The 21,518-nt window shown below is 43.0% G+C and overlaps 1 protein-coding gene across 7 annotated transcripts in view; it reads right to left on the reverse strand.

Annotated features, from left to right (window-relative positions):
* The window catches only part of SGSM2 (small G protein signaling modulator 2), a 61,541-nt gene that overhangs the window by 20,496 nt on the left and 19,527 nt on the right, over positions 1-21,518 (reverse strand). For all 7 annotated transcript variants that reach the window (XM_075518182.1, XM_075518178.1, XM_075518181.1 and 4 more), the window contains exons 3-9: positions 11,961-12,123; positions 7,798-7,959; positions 4,666-4,733; positions 4,016-4,161; positions 3,466-3,600; positions 2,872-2,996; positions 1,702-1,769 (exon numbers count right to left, since the gene is read on the reverse strand). In XM_075518182.1, coding sequence (XP_075374297.1) covers positions 1,702-1,769; positions 2,872-2,996; positions 3,466-3,600; positions 4,016-4,161; positions 4,666-4,733; positions 7,798-7,959; positions 11,961-12,123 — 867 coding nt within the window. The remainder of the gene's footprint in view (positions 1-1,701; positions 1,770-2,871; positions 2,997-3,465; positions 3,601-4,015; positions 4,162-4,665; positions 4,734-7,797; positions 7,960-11,960; positions 12,124-21,518) is intronic.

Raw genomic sequence — 21,518 nt, forward strand, 5'->3', positions numbered from 1 at the left:
CTGTTTTTTGCTCTTTACCTTCTAAGTAAATTTTATTTGTGATCATCTCTAAGTAGATAAGTAAACCTCTCTAAGTCACAGTGTGATCTAGGGATGATCTCAGTCCTTTAGTCCTAAAGAAGCTCAAGATACAAGCAAACTATGACAGGCCTCATGCAGAAACATTTAAAGTGATTCAGAAGACTAATATAATAAATAATAAAGGAATAACTAAACTAAGTCTCTGGTGTATGACATAACTTGACAAAGGACACACCATTCAGAATGAAAACCAACCTCATGGATATAACCAGAGGCTGTCAGCTTTATTCTTGTGAGAATTAGCAAGTCACATTCCCTGTTGTAAATTCTTCTCATCTATCTTCAGTGTCACTAGAAATTTAGCACAAATAAGGAAAACCACCCTGGGCTCTGGATACTCTTTTAAGCATAATAATCTGCATCTTGTACAGTTTTCAAAAGAATGTAAGTGAATTAGGTTCTTAATTTCCTTTTCCAAAACTGAATGAATAAGGCATCTGGAGCCAGCTGGGTAAAGGGGGGATCTCTAGGAGCAGGATGTGTTCCACAGCATGGCTCTGCAAGTTCCAGTCTGGTAGCTAGGTGCTGTGGCAGGACCGCCAAGTGTCTGTCATCTTGTGGAAACAACAAAAATCATGTTGTGTATACGCCTGGCACCTGTTACTGAAACAGCCTTCTCGGTGAAGAACAACAAGGGCCGTCATGTTTCGTGTCTGTCATTGAATTCCCCTTTTCCTAAGGAACTGCCACAAAGCAGAGTGGTGATGCATCTGACCGGGCAGTGACATACTGGACAGGCACAAAGCGTCCTGGGGAAGCTGACTGAAGCGAGGCAAATGGACCTGAACTAACGTTGTAATTGTCATCCTCTCCCAGCTAGAAGTCTAGATTTCAACACTCATCCCCGTACGTCCATAACTAGTTAGAAGTGTTGATGACACTGAGAGGGGAAAAGTGATCATTCCAGTGGCTCTCCTGCTTACGTATTTTACGGCAATATACATAAACAGTCTTCTAAAACAGGCTCTTCGTTCAAAAGGTCCTTTAGTCCAACTGTAACTCAAATCTGACTCCAAATAAAATTTCTACATGTTCTTTGTCTTTGCTCTGTGATTTTTGACTTAAGGCTTGTGGTAAGAAGAGCAGTGGGAGAGATGTTTTGTTCCAGATTCCTCTCCCTACATTGAGCAGAACAGGCTACTGAGAACTGGATGGTCAGACGGTGACAGAGGGTGGCTCTGGTTACACGCACTCCCTTTCTACAGGTTGATGATCCTGCTATAGACATGGCTGACAGACTTGCTTCCCTCCCCCCCCCCCCTTCTTGTAATGGTCAATGGATGGAGGATCACGCTTAATAGAGCCAAAGCTTCTGCGTTTAATACCTGCTACTGACAGTTTCCCGTAAGTGCTGTTCTGCACAGATGACTCAGAAAAAACAAAGCACACAGAAAAAACAGAGAACATAGAAAGCAATTGACAACTGGAGCAATGTTAGGCAGAGGAGTTCTTACCAGGCCTTTCAGTGAAGACATCTGAAGAAGAAAAATGGTCTGCCTCCTTTTGCAATAAACCCCTAACAGGCACCATATAAAATGGCAGCAGCATTAGCAGCAATAACATTCACCTGGCAGAAAGGGGCTTTGGGAGCACCCCCATGAGAAGAAGGTTTATGCTTACGTTGCTGATGGCAGTGAATGCAGACGATCTGGCTGAGTGGCACTATTAATGCGTAGTCCCAGTACACACTAATAGGGAAGGAAAAAGCGCAGGAAACATTTTTTTTTTCTTTCCGTATTCAGGAGTGCTTGCGGTTCCAAGCACCCAATAAAAAGACTCTGCTAAGTTAATAACTGCTTATTAAATTTGGTCAATTAAGGTAAATTAACAGTCAAGTAAAAGGCAAAGGAACTACTTCTCCACAGTGGATACACCCTGCACCAGCCTTTCCACAACCTCCCTTTCCCTCTCCACCTCCCCTGCCCCCCACCGCCCCATACCAGGCTACAACAATGCTCTGGCTAAGATTAAAATGCCTGGGGCACAGACTTCATGATGGTCTTGTAGCTGGGTTTCAGGACAGCCGGGTTCAGTTCTGTCTTGCCCATGTGATTTATGGGCAGCAGCATGTAAATCCACTGGGGCTCAAGCTTACACATTAAACACTGCAAACAGCTCCAAACCCTCCCGAGAACAACCTCAACAGAGTTTAGCAATAAAAGCAAGGGTAGAGGGCTTCATTAATGTTCTATTAAAAAATACACATGAAGTTTTAGAAAGAGAATGGAGTGGATTAAGCATTCAAGAGCACTGTTCTGGGGTTGAAGGAAGCATTCCCTGAGGAGACATACCTGCCTGGTTCAAGACTTTACCTGTCTTTCCACTGAAGCAGAATGCCAAATTAGATGAATAACCGATCTAATGAAAGACAATGACATTGCAGGTCTCTTTTTTTGAGGTTGAAATTAGCCATGCTTGCCAAGTGATTTGTGACCCTCTGAAGGGAGGTACCAGAATTGTAATGATAGAAGGCTCCATCATTATGGATGCAATACTATGCAACACTATGCAACACAATAGTGTTGAGCCTTTTCTCCCGAACACTTGGAAAAGTGGGCTTTTGTTTTCCTTTTGAAAAGGCCTTATATCCAAATGCATTACAGGACCTTTGGAAAGTTGCTTAATCTGTGGCAAAACAGGAACAGAACCCAAGCTGCCTGACACCTCATTTATGCGCTATTTAGAAGCCCTTCAGTTAAATCAGCCTTGTTACACTTTTGTCATATTGCCAAATATACAAGAAATAAACAGTGTGAATGCTTCCGATCTTTTCCTGAATGCAATGACTACCTTTTCTCCAGCTCTGAATCTCCAAGGGTTCCATTCATCAGCTGATTTGGAGTCCATTTTAAAGTCAAACTATCTGCTGACTGATGAAGAGAGAGATACCCAGGAATTGCCTCCAAGTCGTCTTTCTGTTCACAGAAGCAAGAAACAGATAATCCAGGTGACTCAAGTGCACAAGTATAATTGTCATGTTCCAGTCGTCCTATGCCCCACAAGTTCCAGAGCAGTGCGTTATCTAGGAACTGCTGAGGGAAACCTTAACACTAAAAGTACTGGTATTTAATACTGCTATTAGAAAGAGCAGAAAAAACAGTTTTTCCCCCCCAAAAAAATGGGTTTATGAAATACAGTCCAGTACATCTGTTCCTACCTATATGCCCACTTCACAGTTCACATTGGTCAGGCAGTGAAAGCATTTGTCACGTCTTAATCTACCTCAGCATAATAGAGTCAAGCGGGAAGGCAGCACTGTCCTGAGGACAAGACCTTAAGTGAGTACTTGACAAGCCGAGGTTGTATTCTTACCTATACTACTGACTTCTCAAGGCACAGCCAGGCAGCAGCTGCGTGTATTGGCCCAAAACTCAATGTACTCACCGGCTGGACTAAGACGTTGTTTTTCCCATACAAGAGGTGTGTTCGGGAATTCTGGTGCAAAGACTCCACATATTCTCTTGCTGAAGCAGCAAAGCGATCTTCTGATGTGCTCCCACTTGAATGTCGTTTCCGGATCTAGCACACACACAAACACAGTCAAGGCAGATCAGGTAGGACGGGAATGACTGTACCGGCAGGCCAGTAAAACAGGAACAGTTCCATTTAGACCCATCTCTGTAGAATGGAACTTCTTCCTGGAGCCAGGAGACCTTGCAGAGAAATGACCTGGGCTCTTACTCATCCGTGACCAAGGCAGCTCATAATTTCTTGTGAACTACCTGGTCTGATCACATTTAGTCCTGGATCTCAAACTTTTCTACATACAGATAAAGAGGGCATTTGGGCCCGAATGGCCTTCTAATCGGTGACAAAGGCTCCATTACAGAAGAGAAAAGAAAGGTTGTTCTAAATGCAGATCTCTCCCTCCTGGGGTTGTTTTTATTATCAGCCTGTGCCTCAACTCAGAAATAGCTACACAGTAAATACCTACTCCCAGGGCTGGGCGCTTCGAAGGAGAGTCTTGGCGGCCATGTACGCCATGAATGCGGTGTCGTTGAACAAGCTCATCTGCTGAAGGGTCGGTCCAATAGTGATCAGCTGTTTTTAGCTTGGTGTACTCCAGAGCGCATGGTCCAACTAAGAAAAGAGCCCAAGAGAGAAACCTTCTGAGTCTGTTCAGAAACATACTTAGTCTTATCCTGCTGGCCAAGTACTGAAAGTGAGATTTCCTCCTCAAGCCAAGTGAATATTAATGATCACTTAATGATCCTACAGGATCAGCCCATAATACAGACAATACATATAACAACCTATCAGGTCCTGTTATCTAGGGCTGTATAAAAATATTCCTGTAGGACACAATACCCTGCCATAGCAGCATTAATAGTTACAATCTGCTAGCAAGCATTCAGTAAAAAGCTATTCCCATTCTGTTCTCTGATCCAACCAATAACTAATAATAAAAACAGATGAATAGTCTCTACTGGTCTCGTAAGCAACATCATCTATGTTGCTCTATTATAAATAGTTAAACTACATGCTAGAGAGAAAAATCACCTTTTGTAACACTCTCATAATACAAAATGTTTTAAGAAACAATTTATTTTCTTTAGCATAAGAGGTAACTTTGCAAGAACTTACCTAGAAGAGAAGCCAGAATTGGGCCACAAACAGGATCTGCCAGTAAAGCTTCTTTTTCATAATATTTACTAGGAATAAAAGATCAGAGTCCAGTTAAAAACACTGGCTGTTATTTTTAAAAGCTCTTATGCCTCCTAGTAGCATGAGACTTTAAAAATATCACACGTTACTACTTACCAGAAAGTATGCCAAAAGAAGCAAAAGAGATAAGGGCAGAGAAGCTGGACAGGCTGCTATTAAGCTGACAATTCCTCCAGCGTTTGCTGTGGAATTGCCCAGCAGTCCAGTGGAAGTCGACAGTGTGTGCAGGGGGACGCACAACTACTGAAGTCACGTTCCAGCTCTGACTTCATACTTAATAAAAACTGAGGCCAAACACTCATTTCAAGAGCAAATTCAGACACTTAAATTGCCTATACAAAAGGGAAGATTTAAGAGTTTTGGGTTCTAAGAGTTTTACCAAGGCTGAAAACAGGATCCAGGCTGTAAATCTGGAGTGCTGTGCACGTAGTGAAGCAGAACACATTTTCAAAGCTTGGTTTTAGTTACAGTTCCAACACAAAAATTCCAGCAACAGAATTTTGCTGTGATTATCAAATACACTCTCTCACACAATGGGCCAATAAGAAAACTGTGTATCTAAACAGCCAGAGAGAGGACCAAAGGGATCCAAGCCCCATATATTTTCTGAACTTGACAGGTAGAGAAAAAGCAGTTGCTAGGATTACCTAGAAATCACCAATGTATACATCTCCTCTAAAAGCTCTAATGGTGCTTGACTGGCTCACCTACTGACCTCGTAAGGAAGAAATGTTGCGTTGGGTTTGCAGGTAAAGAAGGCTTTTACAACATGGTGTGTCCTGAACTATTTTTAAAGATCATTAAAATATATTATAAGAAAGCTACGGAGAAATTCATTTGTCCTATTTTAGACATCTGCTTTAGAATTAGATCATTTCCTAAACTATATCAATAACATTAACTAGATCTGCACAGAGCATAAAGGGAGCCTAGAACAACCAGTTCGATAAATCTGCACTCCAGACTTCTGTATTTGACAAGATGACCACCGCCCTTACTTTGGATCCATATTCTGCCCTGATCAGCTGTGTAATCTCAGGCAAGCCACTTCCTCTCACTCTGCTCATTCTGCCTCATCTATTTTTGAACTGAGCTCTCGAGAGGCAGGAGCTTGCCTTTTGCTAAATGTGTTTACCCAGTATATTTGATTTGGGGCTTTGGGCACTAATGCAATATGGAGACAAACAATAACTCTCTGCAAGCAATTTTGTTAGTTTTCCACAGAGACCAAGAGATCCACACATTCTTAAACATCTCTTCCATCTGTGAGGAATAATCTTGAAACACTGTCAAGAACAATGAACTACTACAAACAGTAGCTCTTGCAATGACCCCAAAGTCTTCCCATCACAGCAGGCAAAAAATCAAAACACCCAAATTTCTTGAACTGTCATTATCCTCTGCTGTCTCTTCCACTAGATGGGGCTCAAACTCTAAACCGTCTTCTCTTCCTCAAGAACAGAAGAGCTGAAGGACTTAAACATGGAGCATTTGAGCAGTAATGTCACAAAAATGCAGGAGAACAAGCTTATGAAGAGGTTCCGTGTATTCACTAAGTCAGGTTCTCAAAATCACACACCTGCAATTAAGGACCAGATCCTAACTCATTTGAATGGATAGAGAAGGCAGTAAGAAGAACATCTACAATACAACAATTGAGACTGAACTCTCTTGTCATGTCTCCAAGTGAATTATGTGGAAAAAGTTATTAAAAAAATCCTTGTATCCATGTATCAGCAGACATATTGATACATTGGACTAAAATGCTTTCATTAACCATGTCTCTGGGACACAGCCAACCCTCCCGCTGCCTCTTCTGCACACAGCTCTCAAAACAAACTGGCATTAGATATCCCAGAGCAACAGTTTCCTCTGAACAGCACAAAGACCTTTCTTCCATTCTCCTTCTTTTTAGTGGCAAGATAGATCATGAAAATGAAGCTGATGACAAGGAAAACAGTAATGCAACCTTGGAAAATACTGTGAGAATAAGTTCCTCTGCTCTAGCTCTCTTCCTTGTTCAGACCCATGGGCTTTGGACAGCCAAAAACGTGTCCCCCCAGTGCAGGATACAAGAGCACCACTGCAAACAAATTGCAGTGGCAGTGGGTACAGATGTACTCTTCTGGGACCATATCAAGCTTTAGGGTTCCTTTCTCTTCTTATGGGAAATTGTCCCCAGTGTGCCCCTTAATTCTTCTTATCACTTATGGGAGGGTAGGAAGGCACAAAGGGTAGAGTTAAGAACCACCTCTTGGGAAACCAAAGCTAGTGCTCAACAGTAGGAAGTGATGATAGAATATGTCATGGAACACAGAGGACTTGTCTTTTCCTCTTAAAGAGTCCCTGTGGATTACATTCATAAAGCACTGATGCTCTTCTCTGGTTTTGCAAGGCAAGATTCACTTTACACAAAACTTGAATTTTCTAAAAAGGAAACATGATTAAAAAACCCTTTTGTTTCACAGCCCTAAGGGTTTATGTCATTAACTCCTGTTGTAAACTCATTTCCTCTTCTTTTATCTATGAAGGGCATTTTCTTCCCTGACATCCTAAAATTCCAAAGGATTCTTTTTAACTAATGTAAGTGAATTAAGCACTCTTGACCTATTAGAAGACACTTCTATTCCACTAAGTCGCTGAGGTCTAGGTCCCGTTAGAATTTAGGCATCTAATATCTACTGAAGCCTAAGGTGCCTAAGTGAGTGGAAAGGATCAGGGCTCCACATGCTTCTGAATGCATTACTCTTTATGGTAGCACTGTTCAATATCGCCAACTTTAGAAAAAATTAAGTCCTTAATAAACTGCGAGTTAGTTTTTTAGCTGATTTCTGGAAAGCTGTATGGCTGTTAACATTTTTTGTAAGTCTGAAACACATCAATGATTCAAAACAAAAGTACAATTTCTTCTAAACGTCTATGTATCTGGTTTTCTTCCTACCAGAAGTTTGCATCACAGAAGTTTGAAGGAGACTTCTGATTAAATCCCTTGTTGCAGATACCTAAACACATCAGTCCAATAAATCCCTGCACTTCTGATTCTTTCCTTACCTGCAGTTATCAACAATATACTGCACAATCTTGTCAAGCACTTTCTCAATCAATGCTGTCCGGACCCATATGTGTTTGATGGCCTGAGGTGTCAGGACAGGTGTTTTGCTTGTGGTTGATCCCTGCCTCTTGAGGGGTTCCTGCCCATTTGGCTGATTTTTCCTGCAAAAGGAGATAAAGTAGAAGTAGTCAGAATTCAGACTCTTCTCACAGAAAGCTCTCCAGTGAAAGACTGCATGGAGAGGTGTCGGAATACACAGCATGTATCTGACAAACGCATATTGGTATATTAGCTGTCTACATGACTATGCCAAGCACTCACCACCACCAGGGTGCAGACTTTTAGTCCATCAACAGGGATTTTCTGAAAATCATGGCTCTAACTAATGATTTAGGGTGTCTTGGTTCTGAGTTATGAATAAGAGAAGTCTGTAAGGATTATCTAATTCACAGACAGATGCTGAACAAGCTCTACAAAAGCCCCTGAACAGGTCTGTATTAGGTATGTCGGGCTAGGTAGTCACCTACCAAAAATATCTTCTCTGCTTCTGGAGCTTTAGGAAAAGCCCAACATTTGAGCTCCTCCAAAACTCCCACATACTAGGCTGAACAGAATAGGCTGTAAATCCATTGCAGACCATACACCCCAAAAGAATGGAAAAAAAACCCCCAAAAATGCAAAGTGTAGCAGAAAATAAGCCACACCTGATGAACAGAAGTTTGCTTCTTATCAAACAGAGCTTCACACTTAGTTGGGAAAGCCACAGGGAGGACGGTAAAAAGATTCTTGTCTCCCAGCTTTCTCTAGGAGAAGCTAGCCATGTCCCCAAGAACACACACAGCTGTTTCAGCATGAGATATTCCCACTGAGACCAGAAGCATGGAGCAGGATTTGAGATAACACAGGCAGAGCTTTTCCAGGGACCTCCTGCCATACCATCATCAGGCAATCCTTGGGCACAAGCCTGTCTTTTCATTGTCTCTGTAAAGCACCGTATACAGCTATAGCACAGTCTGTGCTAGCGTCTTGGCAGTGAGATCCTATCTCCTACCACCTACAGAATGACAACAAGACAACTAAGAGATAAGCAACATCAAACTGAGAAACTAGAACTATAGCAAATGAGCATGCAAAGCCAGCTGGGAGCTTGCTTACAGCCAAGGCCCCCTGCTTGTTCCTACAGCATAAGCCAGCACAGCAACAGGTCCACCTCAGAAACAGGGAGCTTAACGCTGCCTTTTAGTGGCAGGATGGCAAGCTGGCTCGACAAAGCAGAATCACTTCCCAAGTGCGGCTGTCAACACGAATGTGGGGGCTGCTCAGCACAGTGGTCTCCGAACCAGGCGGGAAGTTGTCATGCCTTTCTGCGGAGCTATCTGCTACCCAGAAAATCTACTTGACCCCAGCCCAGTGAGGGACAGTGGCATGTTGTGCCCCTGGCACGCTGTGGGATGGTGTTTTGCCGTATGAACAGGATGGTACTTTTCTTTGTAGACCCCAGTATGCCATGCTTCCTGCCACTGCACAGCTTCATGTGGTTGGAGCTGAAATTTGCATCATGCCAAGGAGCAGTTTTGTGCCTTCTCAGCACAACACACATGCTCTTATCCATGCTGGGTGTCCTGCCACGGCGAGCATCCACCTCTCATCCATTGAGTACTGGTGTCCAAAATACATTTTCATACTGACAACAATGCTCCCTTCACTTCTTTGGTGGCACTGACACAAATTATCACTTGTCACTGTTGAGATAATTAATGGCCTGAACAGATTTGGAATCAGAGACTGATTTTGAAGCTGAATGTGCTGCCTAAAGCTTTCCAGTTTCTAAAAGGTGACCCACAAAAAGGAAAATGGGTTTGTTCACTCTGTTTCTCTTCCCTGCTGCCTAGCAAAGTAGCTGAAACACGAATTTGTGTTCCCTTCCTCCCTCCCTGCTAGCTTTGCCTGCAGCATTTGTTATGTAAGACAAGATGACAACACTGCTCCATACCGAATACCTAACATGCAGCAACAAGTCACAACGCACATTTTGTAAGGTGGTACCAGCCACACAGTCTCCTGTGTCAGCACTGGTGGGGCACTGCCCCAAATCCTCTCCTCCTAAGGTACATAATGCAACTAAGCCACATGTCCATAGCGTAGCCGGTGGTGAAGCTGTGTCAGCCCTGCCACAGCATGCGATGACATCTTGTGATGGGTCCACACTTCTGCATCAGCCAATATAATGCAGCTGCAGGAGAAATGTAGAGCTGTAGCTCTACTGTAGAGCTGAGCACTGGGAGAGATTCCTCCTTCTGCACGGTACCGCAGGTTACCTTGCTCTCCATACTCTGCATAGGGCTGGCAGTGGAAGACTAACCCTCTTAATCCCTTTCGCAGAAAATCTGCCCCTTAAAATAGCAGAAAAGAAGGTTCAATTTTGTCCTAATGAAAAGAGAAATCCTGATGTCTTCAACAATCTGCAGTAGAAAATCCATATTCTCAAATGATCCTGCTCTTTGACAGCACTCAGGTCCCCTTTCAGGAAAGTGTTCCATTACAAAGACTAAATACAATACTCGGGTACTGTCTGGAGTGAGATCTGTAATTCTTCTCCGTTTTTACAAAGTCTCTAGTCCTCCACTAGGCCATGACAGAACCTCTACAAGGCAGCACACACGCAGTGACAATCCCAAGTCAAGAAATACATGTGACACCACTAATATCAGAGGAATTCAAATGTGTTTAATTGCATCCTAAACAAGGGCTTTCTTAAGCCATGGCCTCAGGAGCAATTAGACTGCTACAGCACTTGTGTCTCATTTTATACGTTCAACGAAGCGAGTCAACCCCCTGCAGTATTTCCTAATAGAGTCTCTTTGCTGTGCATATTTTCTACAGCACTTAAAATTTGTGGTTGTTAATAGCTGAAAACCACACAACACTTCTCCAAGAGAAACTACAGAATTTAAGTTCATTTGCTCCTTTCTGTTAGGGGACACAGCCAAAGGTCTCTGGTGGTTAGAGTAGGGTTCATGTGGACTCTTAACTGATGAGGAAGGCTGGGGAATTTTCAGTAGAAAGCATCCTTCTTCCCAACATTTAAAAACTAAAATTAATAAAATCCCAGTCTCTATCAGCAGGCACACAATTAAAAAATATATCAAAAATAGGACATGCCTGTTAAAAACTACATACTGAAGTCTAATATTTAGAAGTCTAATAAAGATAAATGCCAGAAAACTACATAGAAATGTAAGTATAAGTGCTAATTTAAACAACTGTCAATAACTGAAGACTTCAATGCAACACAAATTGAAGTCAAGCTCTCTTGACAAAGTCCTTCAACAGCAAGTTGATCAAGAGGCTAAAAGTTCCTACAATGTACAAAGACCTCTTAAGGCTTAGCAGTGCCACTCCGCTACCATCTACAAACAGAAGAAAAAAATCTCCTGCCCTGAGTTCACAATACGAGACACTCATCCCACAGGCTCATGCACTGCGATTCAGTCAGGAGAACCACATGGAAAATTTTAATTGCACTACTCACCACTAGCAAGAAGTTTAGGACTTTCAGCAACCTCAAGTCCTTGACTCCAGCACAAATTCAGTTGTGTTCAAGTCCAGCGCGTACTTAACTGCTTTCCTATAATGAGACACTCACTGCTGACTGCCTCTTCTTGAGTTCATCTTTCTTCCTATCATTCTTTGTATCCATTAACTATTTCTACCATAATACCCACAAATCTTCTGTTACTGGTTTGGCAAGGAGCATGCCAAAACAGCTTTTCCATTAAGTCTGTTCTTCAGTTCCTCTTGCCACCCACATCCCTTCCCACCAACAGTCCAAATTGGTCCACCATACCCTGACTGTGAGTGCTCCCTAAAACCACCAGTTATTATTCACTTTTGTTGCTTTGTGTGGGCTGGACGGACTGATCCGCTATACTGAGAAGCAAAACAAAACACCAAAGACCCAATTCCCAACCTCTGTCTCTTTGCTAGCTGTCAGCTTGGTCAAACAAAACCATTTGCCTTAAAGTTACAGACACTAAAGAGACAAAGCTTTAACGAACGTGGCCAAGAAAGACCCCTTTGCATTTACCAAGCAGTCTCTGCATCCTTCCCATGCTGCACACACATGGTATGAATTTTGCTGATAAACAGACCTCAGCCTCACCTGCCTTCTACCTGCTGCTGCAGTTCCTGCACTTTCTTGCATATGTCTCCAGCTATTGCATACGTCTTGCCAACTTTGGTGAACAGCGCAGCCACCTTGTCAGTCCGCAGGAAGCCGGCAGCCCTGCGCTTCAGCATGTGCAGGAGACACGCTTCCACAACACCTGCAAGAAAGGGAAGGAGATCAAGTTATGGGTACTGCTGTCCTTCAGTCTTCTCTTCGGTGAATACCGCCTGCTAACACCCACTGGTCAGCTGTGGAGTCAAGAGAATGGGGGGGGGGGGGGGGGGGGAAGAGACAGACAATAAGACAGACTAGATCTCAAAATCAGATGATGCAAGTATGTGTCTAATCTGCAACAATAAGCACCTTGTAAGTTACAGATAACGTCAGTACACAAATGAACCAAAGGACTGAAATATCTCCCAGTATTTTCACCCCATTTTACGCATGTCACAGTGAAAGAATTCGCGATTCTACTGAAAATGAAGCCAAAGGCAAAACCTCTTCTCAACTCCTCGTGGCAGAACCAGGTCCCCCAACTCAAGATGTAATGAACTGGAAATCTGCTTTTACTGATGATCTCTGTTTTGAGCAGAGGCTCCTATTTATCTTTGTGAGTTGCTGCATCCATTTCCCCCACTGGTATTTCTCCATATGGTCTGGTGTCTGCAATGAAAAGGACTAACTGGGGGTCATACTTTCCTGCTATTTGCTACTCATTTTTGAAATCATGTTGTAGGAATTTTAGCACTGGCCTGTGAAGAATGATACTGGCAAGAAGGCATCTCATGTAAGTTATACAGAGTTCAGGTTCAAACCTGAACTGATCTCTGAATGCAGAATGTGAGAAATTGCTGTATTTAACCAACTACTGGCATGCAGCCGATTGCTGTGTATCACTTAAGCTATCACTTAAGTGACCACACAGCTTTCGTTGCCACAGGATCTTGATTTGCAGAAGCAGGGTAGAATCATGAATCATCCTTTTATTTCTGATTATTAAAATATTAACTCTTCATGTCCCAGATGGAAGTGAGATACTTTCATTATGCCACCTCTCATTGGAAATAGGTATAAAAATAACAAAAAAAGTCTACCAACCCCCTTTCCCTCAACTGCCTTATGTATTCCATTCTCCTCTGGCAAAGGGAAGAGACATGCACACATTACTATCGCATGGGTTAACACGTTTGGGAAGGAACTCAGATGCAATGACACTGTGGTATACGTGGAAACCTGTGGGACAGGTAAGGCTCTGCATCAGGAGAGTTAAAGCTGCTTCTATTGTGTTTCACTATTTAAAATGCCATGTTCAAGACAAAACCACAAACTGCTCCGAGAGTACTGCTGCCTGCAGATCTCTCATTACGTGGTGACTAATACAAAACTTAGAGAAATGAGGAGGCTGGGTGAGGAGAGAGCGACGTACAAGAATCAAAGCCAGAGCTATGCTTTCTTCAGCACACGTATAACCCACGAGCATCGGAGTCCAGCCAGGTCACAGCTGAGCTGAGCTGGTGTTTTGTTGTCTGGTTTTTGTGTGTGTGTGTGTATATTTTGTTTGGTTTTAATATTCCTGAACTCTGAAACAAGTCTCATTGAGGGAAGTGGACTTTGGAGTTGGCTGGGCGGAGAAGAGAAGCTTGGTTGTTTTACTGTGTTAATAGAAGGGAACATCTATCAAACACAGCAGCATGATGGCTAGCTGGAAACAGACTCTGCCGAAGTGGTACAATGATGACGCCTTCCACTCACCTAGATTATGGGAAAGACATTTTCTTTCTGGTGAAAACAGGGAAGATAGGAGACTTCTAACATCAGCCCACTCAGTCCTCCCTCTCTTCCTTCACATCAGGAACAAACAGATTAGTAACAGTGAACTTAAACATCACCACCGGACATTTCAGTTCACTCTCCACTAATGAGTGGTCCATAGCTTGCAGCTGCTCCAGGCTCTCTGCGTACTCACACTGTTCTCAGTTACACTGGGTTTGCCACCTCGAACACAATTACCAATAGCTAGGCCTGTAACGAGCTTCCACCACCACTCGGATAGACTCTCTGATTTGAAATGCTTAACACCTTAATCGAGTTATGTTGTGGGCATCTGTGTTCCAGCCTAGAAAATTCTCCAAGCGCCAGGGGCACGCTCCTTAGCAGAACGACTTGTTCAAGTCTGTGCATCAGTTACAAAGATCTCCAGGGTGAGATGCCCATGTACCCAGCCACCGTGCATCTTGACATGGTAGGATGCACAGCCTGGAGAAGCAGCAGCCATCAGCTACCGGATCTTTTAAGGAATCGACTGCAACTCAGACATCACTTGGTTAGGAGCTAGAGAACAAAGTGACAGACCTCAGGAAAAGAAAGCATCACCTGTGACCGGTACAAAGTTACTCTGCAATCACAGGTACTGAAGATGAACCCGTTGTTAGGACACTTGCTAGACTAAAATCATAGCGTCTACTGGAAAACAAATAGGAAACTGAACACTTATGCTAGGGAAGATAAACCCTTCCCAAAGCACTGGAGATCACTACAAGACAATAAAGCCTGGTAAGACAGGCTCGTCTTCCAACAGACCCCATCATCTAGCTTTGGACAGAAAGATTAAAAGGCCTATAAACTGAGAAGAAAATGTAACACTACTACAGCCTGAGAGGGAATAGAGATGCGGCCAGACCTACAACTACAACAGATCTGCCTGTGAGGTTCATTTTGCAAACCTTGCTGTAACGTGCTGATGGTCACCAGTAAAAGACCGCATTGCACTATTTCAGCCTTGCAAGACTGTGCCTCAGAAATCTAACCAGCTCTCATTTAAACTGCTGCAGGAAAAAGCAACAAGATAAATAGAAATAAAAAGCAAAATAAAAACCAAGCCTTCCCTGTCTATCAACTTTTAAATTGAGACTGCAGATGACTCATCCACTCAACACTGTCCAAAAAGGTATGAAGGAGAACAGACCAATTCATTCACAGGGAGGGGAAAAAACCCAAATTTATCTGCAAGGTGTGCACTCACTGAAACCCACGCAGGCATGCCAGCCCTCACAGAAGGGTTTGAGTTCAGCATCCGAGCGATGCTCTCCTGTGTTTAATGACAGCAGGCAGTCCTGCGATAAATTGCAGTTGCAATTGCCACATTAAATTTTTGTTACGAGTAACAAATGGTACTCCATCTGCTCCGATACGCATTGCATCTCTCCCAAGATTCGGCAGCTTATTTTGAAAGAAGGCAGTATTTTGCTGTGCTTTAAGCCCAACACTGTCAAGGTGCTGAGCATTTCCTGAAGACTCCCCCTCCTTATTGTACTTAATGGCCTCCAAATCCCGTAATACCTGAAAGCTTGCATCTGAAAGAGACCTATCCTCACTGCTCAGTCCCTGGAAACTAACCTAAGTCCCAGGCAAGACTGAATGGCACGCAGAAACACCTCCTGCGTTGAGCTAGCCTAGAAGCTGCGGCAGTCGGGGGATCGCAGGATATGTCTGTATTGAACAGCGCTAGTAAAAACGTCCCCTTCATCTCCAGCACTGCTACCCTTTTTCTTTGCTTGGCAAGACTGAAGAACGACCTGCTGAATGAACAAAAAAATTAAGAGAAGCATTTATGAGGTATTAATAACTTCACATTTTGTGTCTTATCACTCTGGAAAAAAGTCTAATTGGCTTCCTGCTATCACATCCTTACTACACAAATTAACCTAATGCATGTTCAGAAAGCACAACCATTTGCTCTTAGAGTGCAGAAAACAGCAAAAGAAAAACAAATTGGAAATGCGCTGTGGGATAACCATGCCACTATTTTGCTTTCAACTGTGAAGGCAGATATGTTTTTAAGCTAAGTAACATTGGATAAAATCTGACAGAAGATAAAATTGCCATGGAAAGCCCTAATTTCCCTATGAGACAGCCAGTGGAATTAAAGACTGATGGCTTGGGGACTTGGGGTTGTTCATTTTTAACGATTTTCAGCAAGATACAACTAACCTGAGTTAGCAAAGCCAAGTCTTCTAATTGTATACCCTGAATTCATTCTCTGTAAAATAGAGAAGTCGACATTCTCTCTTCTCCTCCTTCCTAGTCCTAAGTTTTTTTAGACTGAAAATTCTTCAGAAAAAAAATTGATATATTCCTTTATTGCACAACCTATATGAGAACCACTACAACCAAAACTCCAATTTCATCTTAACCCACAACCGGACCACCAGATCTCATCCACAACCGAACCACCACAACCAAAACTCCAATTTCATCTTAAAATCAAGCAACAGACATGTACTATCTCCTCAAGCTGCCTAATCTGAAATGTCACGTAAATGCTGTTGGCAAGCATGCCAAAAGCACAGGATCGTGATGCACTGTGCTGTGACCAGCTTCTTCCAACGCTCGAACAACAGGGACAATTCAAATAAACACAGGAAAACCCTACACACACATAGCCATCCTCCAATAAATGAGTAACGCAGGAGACTGGCAAGCCCTGTAGAAAGCGGTACAGCTGGGATAAATGAAACAGCATGTCTCATGTACTTACTGATAATGAAGGACTTCTTTTTTTCTTTTGTTTTGTTGCTGGGTTTTCTTTTTTTTTTTTTTTTAAATAAATAAGAGCATTTGAGCATTCACAGCATTCAGCTGATGTCTTCAGCATAAATGCTCATGCCATGCAAATCCACACCCCCTTCTGTTTCCAGAACAAATGGACAAAGTTGCTGTTGTGTTAGAAAGTGGACAAAAGAAATACTGGCCCATCCACGTTATTTCCATGTCGCTGTAACCCAAATAAAACCTCACCGAGTGGTTTACCAAGGTATTCATACACTTTTACACCCACTACTTCTCTGAAAAAAATACCGTGATTCACCTTGCTTTGTGATCCCTCATTTAATTGCTTATGACATTCCAGTTTCACTGTAAACAGCACTGACAAACTACTGTTCGAATGGATAGAGTATCCTAAATTTAAAAAAAATGGTTATTACTTTCTGGATTAGACTCAGGTCCCATTGCATCAAGCACTGTATAAACACATACTGAGAGACAGCCAAACACACATAGGTAAAACTGATAAAAAGTAGAAGAAAATATGTATAAATTTATCCCACTATTTGTAGTAAGAGAACAGCATTCTTGAATACTTAAAAGACTTAGCATCAGGAACTGAGGAACAAGGCACTTATCAGCATTTTATCTGTAAGTCGATTTCACGGGAAGCAGAGAAGAAAGATTATTCGGCCTTGTCCCCTTGCGAGCAGACAGTAAGTCACTGTGTTCCTCCTCTCCATCGTACCCCCGAGAAGAGCACTCCAATAACCCCTGCGTGGTCAGGGCTCTGTTGCAGCTGGCCCTGGGCTATACTGCAATAACTGCCCTAGCATTTCTTACTGCTGTTTGCAAAGCCGGTCCTGCCTGGGCTGAACCCAGAGGAGTCCTAGTGCAGGAGAAGCAAAAACCAAAGACTCACTGAGACGTTGTATGGCAACAATGGAACAGTGCCGATGGCCTCAGCTTTTGCAGACTCCTGTTACACCTCTCTTAGGACGTGAGCTTGATTGCATCAAACAAGGCTACCGAGCAGCAAGTCTGGCACTGCTTCCCACGCTGGTATACCTCCCACCCAGAACTACTGCCTCAGAAGACAACCACCCCCTTGCTTTTTCACCCATATCGTGCACAAAAAGGCTAAGTGCGGCACTATTCCCTGAAAGGAGGACCAGGACACACGGGCACATCCCTGCTTGACCCCTCTCAGCAATCAGCTTATACCAGGAAACATCCGCTGCAATCAGAGGACATCTGGAGGTGGCAAAGGCAATGCCTGTGGTCTTACACAAGTGGGAGGCCACTGCTGATGCCATCTCTGCCAGCAAGGCTGTTTCCACTCAAAGGAAGAGGGAGCATCTGTGCATCTAACACAGAAGCAGCAGCGGGGGCGAGCACTGTTTGGTTGCCCATGGGGTTTTGCAAGGCCAGGTAGAGCGGCACGGGAAGAACAAAGAGCGATGACAGCATGGGGATGTTCTTCACATCACAGTCATAGATCCTGTCTAGCAACCATCGGAACAACTCTTAACCCAGCTACTGTTTTGCTCTTTCAATCAGAAATAAAGAAAATGAAAAAAGAAAAGCAGCTTTCCGGATGCCTGAAGCAACGCAGCAATAATTGGTTCCAAATCTTAAATGAAGCAACCTGCCTTTAAAAATAACTGCAAAGAAGTGCATTGCTGTTGCTTAGGAAACAGGGTCTCTTCCCACCTTCACTGTTGGTTTTTTTTCTTTCTTTAAAACAATAAAATATTAATGAAACAAATTTAGTGAAAAGCACAGCAGGCACAGCTTTAATTATTAATAAATGTCGCAGCTGCCATGGAGGGCAGTTTCCACAGTGACTGTCCCTAAAGCCCCAATATTTAATTATTCCATTGTGGCATTTCTCATCACAAGGCCTTGGCGTAAGATCGGTCCCCAGCTGACTGTAATACACGTGTAGCGGTTATTTGCAAGGAGAGACACACTGGAATTAGCTGCTGGATTGCCTCAAAATGCATGTTCCACGGGATGAGAGATTAATGCACCATGTCCAGTTCTATGTGTAAGGCACCCTGAGATCTGAGTTCAGGTTTTAGTCCCAGCCTGTGTGACCTTCGAGTCATTTCATTCTCCTCTACTTCACCCATAGACTGAAGCTAACAGTACTGTCTGTCTCCAACTTTTCTCTCCAGGCTCCTTTATACAAGGGAATTTTTCCAGGACAGCTAACTGACTTTACATTCGCATCTGACCTAATCTGAAGTAGCTTTCAAACATGCAGTGGCTTTTATCCAGTTAAACTATAAAACGTTTGAGGAGAGGAGTACATCTTGCAACACAGATGTCCCCCTATTCCAACCCAGGGGACCGTACAGATGTCACCTCCGTGGCGTACGACAGCAGGAAGGCACCCCTCCAACGCAGCAAGCAGCACAGGAGCTTCACAGCACATTAGTTAAGGAGGTCAGCTGCCTGGAAGAGTCAAGGAGGGCTTTTCGTTTACTGCGTGTCCAAAGGCAGACACTGATCTCATTGCTCCTTGTCGACATCACCCACAACCACATTCTCCTCCACGCATGCACACACAACCAAGCTCAGTCAAAAAGAAAACTTTAACACATCCTGAACAAACCTGCAGAACAATCACCTCAAGCTGCAGAATCTTTTAAAAGACATGAGAGGACCTTGACAGCAATGCTCAAATGGCTTTACAGAGAGGAAATACATGGTATTTGAGGATCCACTCACCTTTTCTCTTTTTGTTTCTCTTCTGTTTTAAACCAACCACAAAAATTAGATTTCTATTTTCTAAGCATTAGATTGAAGCAGTAAAAGCACACTTTTTACAGTGAAATAAGCCAGCATTTACAAACTCTTACTCCTGCAAACCTCCACATCTCCCTAGGAAAGTGTCTCTCTCCTGTGCAGGAAGGCCTCCACAAACCCATTGCTCTGCAGTTAGGCTGCTTATGCTTCTTGCATTCTGGTAATCTGCAAGGGAATTAGCATTTTTTCTTGGCCAGCTCTCAGATTTAAATCGATTCTCCATGGCAGGCCTTCGGCATTCATCTTGTAGGCTTGTGGGAATAGGTGAAAACAAACTGAACTCACTCATTTATCCTGACTATAATATACCCCCCTCCTCCTGTTCTGCTGGACGGTGCCAGAAACGACAAGAAATTTTAAATGACCACAGAAAACGGTATGGTGTGCACACTCCCCTTCCCCATTTCCATAGTGCCTCAGCAAACGTTCTCAATCAGTTGAAACCAAGACAGCTTATGTATTACAACCACACGCAGAGACACAGGCGTAAAACCCAACCAGCATGCAATGGAGACAACATCAAGAATACACGGTAGAGCTAAGGGGTGGGAAAAATAATCTTGACAGAGAACTATTTTGGGGGAAGAGAGCTGGAGGGTTAGGTAAATCAGGTTTCTGCAAACCCACTTTTCTTCATTTTTAAGAAACCAAAAATAGGTAATCCCCCTGGAGTTGCAAACTGCAGAACGCAGAGCTCAAATTGCTGCCTGAAAAGATAACACACAAGACATTTTAGGTGTTATAGTTAGAAGAACCTTTGGGACAGGAAAATGAAGTTGTTTACCTATTTTAAAGAAAATTAACCATTTTTCCCTTTTTGGAATCTGACACTCTTAAAAGACACAAAAAGAGATGAAGATTTAGCTGTTTCTGGAGGAACTGATAAGAGCAAAAAGACATCAACAGGTAGTTTTGTGTACAAAGAGGTAGTTTGTACACACATACACACGCTTTTATTTACATGCATGCACACAGATAAATAACTATGGTAAGCTTTCTGAGCAGAGCACAACGTGATCCTGAGCCTGCCTACTGTTGCTATGCTTAGAACAATACATACATACAAAAACTGAGTACAGAAAAACACAGATATTCATTCCGTACAGATTAGAAGAGCAGCACTGCACTTGGAATAAATCAACCCAGCTCAGGTAATTCCCTTGTATCACTCAGCTGACAGCAGCCATCTGAAAAGTCATTAACTCCAGCCAGTTTTGAGGAACATCCCCTGCAGTATCCACCACTGAATTTAATTAAGTGCAGATACATTATTGATCTACAGTCCAAATAATCACGATCCCCAACAAGCTTTGAAAAATGCCACGTTTTTGTGACTTCAACAAGGCTACTTCTTGCAGGGGCAGGTGAACAACTTCAGTTTCCTCCTTTTTTGCCTTTATGAAAATCTTGACATGATTTAATGGAGTGTGAAATAAGAGAGCTCCAGGGATGGGGCTGGCAGGGTGGAAGGAAGCAGAGAAGAGAAGGCCTGTGGAAGGATTATTTATGGGGTTTATTTAGCAGATGAAGTTTTCCTTAGACAGGAAGAAACACTGCAGCTAAATACCTTGTTTTCATGGAAACTGTGCACAGGGAATAGAATTCATGAGGCTGAAGAAAATAAGAACAAGTGAAAAGAGGAGGATGATAAAGAAGCAATCAGATGCTCACCATCTCCAGCTGCTGCTGCTTTACCTAGCTAATGACAGATCTGCCCAGTTTGAAACCAATTTTATTACCAAGTTACAGCATGCTGTCATTGAGAAATGCACACTGAGTAGATGAGATAGCCAGCTGTACCCACATACTAGCTAAGAAGCAAATCACTGCAGAGGAGATATCCAAATTCGCTCCTTTGTCCAAAGGGTGCTGCTTTGCGCATTTTATGGAAGAGGGAAAAACCAAAGAGCAAGCATGTGCTTAAGTCTCAATCCCCATTTGACATTCTGTCTTCAAATGCCAAGGATTGCAGACTCCCCAGATACAGCAGCACTGCAAATAAGGGATTTCACGTGACAAATCCAAGTACACTCATGGGACACTAGGAATGGATAATACGGAGGGAGATGTGCTACAGCCAAACTCTCACTCCCACCTGCCTCACCTGATTTTCAGTACATCATTCATCAAACCCAAGCCTGCAACAATCACTGCAACCAAGGTGGAAGGATTCCCTCGCCTATCAGAACAAAA

The sequence above is a fragment of the Mycteria americana genome, chromosome 15, assembly GCF_035582795.1.
Source record: "Mycteria americana isolate JAX WOST 10 ecotype Jacksonville Zoo and Gardens chromosome 15, USCA_MyAme_1.0, whole genome shotgun sequence".
In the NCBI taxonomy this organism is placed as follows: Eukaryota; Metazoa; Chordata; class Aves; order Ciconiiformes; family Ciconiidae; genus Mycteria; species Mycteria americana.